Source organism: Penaeus chinensis, chromosome 22 (assembly GCF_019202785.1).
Source record: "Penaeus chinensis breed Huanghai No. 1 chromosome 22, ASM1920278v2, whole genome shotgun sequence".
In the NCBI taxonomy this organism is placed as follows: domain Eukaryota; kingdom Metazoa; phylum Arthropoda; class Malacostraca; order Decapoda; family Penaeidae; genus Penaeus; species Penaeus chinensis.
In genome coordinates, this window is record NC_061840.1 from 20,810,847 (window position 1) to 20,815,846 (window position 5,000).

Genomic DNA, 5,000 nt, shown 5'->3' on the forward strand with positions numbered 1-5,000 from the left:
CTCTTTGTGTTTGTTTCTTATTTTAACAATTCTGTGTTCGAGAAAAAGAAAATCCTCCACAAAGCAAAAAAATTCCGGGAATCCTTCTTTGGCACTCGAAGGCGAGAGAGCCATTCGTGGAGGTTCCAGGAACAGGATAATGGCATCGGTGGCGGCGGGAGGGGGGGAGGGGGGGGGGGGCGAGGGCAAAGGTGAAGAAGGTCAGTGAAAAGAAAAGTAGCCAGAGAGGGCGAGGAAAGAGAGAAAGGAGACAGAAGACAAAGGAAAAACAAACATTTATTTTCATTTCCTTGACAGATTTCAGCGGTTCTTGTTTTCTCTTGTGGCTTCGTGTTCGTGTGCGAGCACGTCTGTCTGTCTGCCTGTTCTCTGTGAATGTTTGCTCGTCTGTCCTTCTCTCTCATTCATGTCCATTCCCTTGATCAAAATTGCTCTCCCTCCTAATTAATAGTATCATTGTTATCATCCTTATTATAATTATAATTATAATCATAATTATGATTATAATAATAATAATTAATAATATCATTATTGTTATCATTATTAAAATTTTCATTATTCTCATTATTATTACTATTATTATTTTCATAGTTATCATTATTATTATCATTATTGTTATCATTATTATATTTTTTCATTATCATTATTATTATCACTTATTATTATTGTTATTCTCATATTAATTATTATGCTCATTATTATTATAATTGTTACTTCGAGAAGTGAGCTTCATGACCCATGACAGACTCACGTGTAAACTGAAAATCATTATCACTTAACTGTTTTTTTTTTTGTTTTTTTTTTTATCTGGAAATTAAGAAGGAAAGTCTAAAGTCTTGTTACAAAACTAAGGTTTATTGATGACTTAGGGAGATTATAATCTGGAGTGACTGATAAACCAAAGTTAACCCAAAATACCATAACATTATCACGTATGTATTAACTTTTATATACATCTGTACAACTATACAATGTGTCCGTGTTTGCGTATGTGTATTTGTTTATTATGATTGCATATATGCTTGTATATATATATATATATATATATATATATATATATATATATATATATATAGATATAGATATATTTATATATAAAAATATAATCTATATATATAAATATATATAAATATATATATATATATATATATATATATATTTATATATAAATATATATAAATAAATACATATATATAAATATATATATATATATATATATATATATATATATATATATATATATATATATACACATATATGTAGATATGTATATACAAATATATATATATATATAAATATATATAGGTATATATATAAGAATAAGTATGAGTGTACGTGTAAGTTTATTTATTGTATATGTATGACTATATGTGCTTCTCTATATTGTAAATAGTTAAATAAATAAATAAAAAATCTATAACGTAATAGCTAGACAAATAAATGTGAAATTAACTGTATATTTATTGAAGACGATCAGTTGCTCTGAAGTTGTTGCTCCAGAATCTCGACAATATCCGGAGCCCCGTCGCCTACCTTCGGCTTCTCAAAGTCGCCTCCGAAGTAAGCATACACTTTCCTCGGCACAAGGACCTCGCGCGACTGCACCTCATCCTGCTCGTGGAAGAAATCCACGTCAGCTTTGCACATTTCCCTGAACACTTTGATCATCCACTTGAGCAGGTCCTGCTCGCGCCACTCGAGTCCCTCCTTTCGCTTGCGTTCCAAGACGTTCAGAAAGGCGTTCTTCAGCGCGAATCCGGCCGGAATGGGAATCTTCCACTGGCGGGAATCCCACCAGGTGTAGAGCGACTTCACGTCTCGGGGCATCCACACCTCGGCCTTCAAGCGGGACAGCAGCGTCTTGCAGGACAGGAAGACCCGTCGCTCCTCAGCCGAGAGCTGGCTGATCACTGCAACTTCGGCTCCTGCAAAGCTGCATCGCCAAGTTCCATCTGCCTTGTTGCTGAGGTGGACCTCCTGAATGTCCTGAGGCGTCAGCGCTGGTCTCAGCACGTCCTTGGGCCAGGGAAGAGGGAGCACTGGCACCAGGTCGACCCCCACGAGTAGGAGTGGGTACTGGCTCCCCTGCCACGCGAAAGACAGGGACACGCCCACCTGGGTCCTTGTCACCCCAGGGGGCACAACACTCAGTCGCTTGTCGTGCAGGGTATGGCATTCCAGGTAGCTTGTAACGAGGCTGTAGAAGTTCTCAATGAGTGTGTTGCCCTGAAAATTTGGTGCATCTGTCTTGACCTCGATTCTGAGTCTGTGTCCACAGTCTAAAACCTCCCGCTCGCTCTGTTTCACAACCGTGACCTCAACATCGGGGATATTTGAAAGAACAATGCTAATATCACATTCATCCGGTGCATATAAGCGAGTGCCGTCGGATGAGCTCCCCACGAGAGTCAGGGTACCCTCATAAGTCTTGTCTTGTAATGCTACTCCATTGGCAATAATCTGACATTCCTTTTGGACTGCTGTGCTCACTTCCCTTGCCTCACCCTCACTGAAGTCAACACTGAAGTCACTACAGTCATCTAGGATGTCACTCAAGCCTACTTGTTTGAGCAACGTCACTGTTGCTTCTGCTGGATCAGCTCTTTCTGGAACGTTAGTGTTATCCTTGATCGCAGTCTCCGTCTTCTGGTACAGCTTGAGATACTTATCCACATTTTCTTTGATGTCTGAAGGCACAGTACCTGCTACGCTCACTGGTTCCTCTTCTTGAACCATTGCCGCCAGGAGCTGGTAGGTCGAGTCGTGGCAGTTCATGGCAGCAAAATGCAAGGCCGTGTGCCCGTACTTGTCCGGCTGCAAAGGATTGGCATTAAGATCCAGGAGGAGAGCCACGCAGCCGGAGATGCCATGGGCCGCTGCCAGGTGAAGCGCGGTGGTGTCGTTGGTGTAGTCGACCACTGTGTCCGGATGTATCCCACAGAATTTCACAATCATGTACATGAGCTGCAGAAGTCCTCTCTGTGCTGCTACTGACAGTGATGCACAGACAATAGAGGAGAGATAAGATGGAATCTCAGAGTTGTTGCTGCCGTCTGAGTTTCGATAGAGGGAGAAGAGGTCGTCTGATAGTTGGATTATAAGCTTTACATCTTCTTTTTCGCTCTCATCTTTCAATTTTTCATACATATCATCTAATTTCCTCTTCTCCTTTGCATGCAAATCCTGTACGGGGAAAAGATTCTTTTAATTTTTATAATCATATTTACATATATTGTGTAATAAAAATAGTACTGTCGTGTCAAAATGATTTGTATTCTATCAACAGTATATTATAAATAAGGTACAAAATAGTCTATGAAAAAAAAAAAATACACAGATTAGTACCAAGAACACTAACCCCTTCTATTTCCTCTCGTAAGTAGTTGGGCATGATGTCCCTTGGCAGAATACCTGACGAGTCAGATATGTAAAGGCTTGCACTCATGTCTTTAGCCATAACAGATGCAAGACTCCAGTGTTTAGAATGGAGCGCCACATGGAGGGACGTAGAGCCACCCTCATTCAACAGGAAGCTCTGAGCCCCTGCCTGTTGCAGAAAGAACACTGTGAGGGTGCAATTGAACTGGGCAGCCGTGCACATAAGAGCCGTGAGCGTCTTCACGCCCAGGAATTTCCACTTGGTCCGCCATGGCGTTGGGCCTCCCAGGGTGTCCAGTATGCGGTCTATGCCCTGGTGGAGAAGGCGTTCACATGACGGGAGCTGCCGCTTCTCCCAAGCCAATCTGTTCTTATAAGCCTGCAGGTTGAATTCCATGATTTCAAATACTATAGTGTCTATTGGAGAATAGTATTATCTTCAAATTATACAGGGGAAAGGCTTTTATGCTTGAATGTAAACTGTGAGTTTTATCCATGATGATCTTCCAACAGAAATGCCTTTTCGTAGAAGTGTCTTACCCTAGTGATGAGGACTTGTACACGGATTGTGACGTCAGGGGAGTTCCAGGCCTGCTGCAGGAGAGTCAGGCCCCCAGCCATGGAGGTGAGAGGAGCCCCAGCAGCAATGAGGAGACTCACTATCTTGCGGCGGTTGGACGTGACTGCGAGGGACAGAGCATGAGTAGAGAGACTACCCACAGGCTCGAGAGGGGCACCTTGGCACAGCAGTTCAGAAGCTTTCAACGCGTCATCCCCGGAACCGATCACTGTCAAGAGCTCCTCGTACAGCTCCTCAGGGTCCTCCGCTTTCTGTAAAGAAAATTGCTTGTCAAATGAAGGGCAGGGTCTCTCTCTATCTTTCTCTGTCTCTATCTTTGTCTCTTTGTCTCTCATTTCCATATTCTCTCTCTAGCTAATATGTCATCTAGCTTACTTTAAATTGGAATACAAGATAGATTCAGCAAATGCATGCATAAAATAGTTATGATACAAACATCAAAGACATTATACATATCTTGAATACTTCAGCTAATGATTATAATATTCATAAGAGGCAGACTTACAGCAAAAATTGGCAAAGGAGATTAATTTATGAACAGTAATTGAGAATAACTGCAGATGGATAAAAGATAGTAGCTTAATATTGAATGCTACAGAATCATAAATTTAAATATGAGTTTTGAATTGGCAAATATATAAAACATATAAAATAATCCTGAAAAAAAGGTTGATGCAAGTTTCTTTGTTTTAATGTCAGGATAATAGAGCAAAATAACAGCTAAAAAGGACAAACACATTTTTTAGCAATCTAGAAGTAGGAATATGGAAATAACAACTTATACTTCGTCCCATTGATAAGGAAAATGAGAAAACCTGGCAAATTATCCAAGCTCTAGTGTCATCTGATTCTGATAACAGTGTGGTGTTGCAAATTTCAACAAAAAATCTATTAAAGTATATACATTTAGAAAAAAATCAAACATATGTAAGCACATGTATTAAGGATCAGGTGGTCAGGAGAGGAAAAAGAAAAAAAGTGTTTGGTGTGAGTTCCCTGTCATTCCTTTTCTGAGACTGGAGGTACTATTTGTGAGCTTGGG

At 40.2% G+C, this 5,000-nt stretch overlaps 1 protein-coding gene across 1 annotated transcript in view; it reads right to left on the bottom strand.

Moving 5' to 3' along the window:
• Window positions 1-1,329: 1,329 nt before the first annotated feature.
• LOC125037147 (ankyrin-3-like) overlaps window positions 1,330-5,000 on the bottom strand; it is a 5,878-nt gene continuing 2,207 nt past the window's right edge. Inside the window, exons 4-6 of the mRNA XM_047630178.1 lie at window positions 3,919-4,209; window positions 3,359-3,757; window positions 1,330-3,183 (exon numbers count right to left, since the gene is read on the bottom strand). Of these exons, the coding sequence (XP_047486134.1) occupies window positions 1,474-3,183; window positions 3,359-3,757; window positions 3,919-4,209 (2,400 nt within the window). The 3' untranslated portion in view covers window positions 1,330-1,473. The remainder of the gene's footprint in view (window positions 3,184-3,358; window positions 3,758-3,918; window positions 4,210-5,000) is intronic.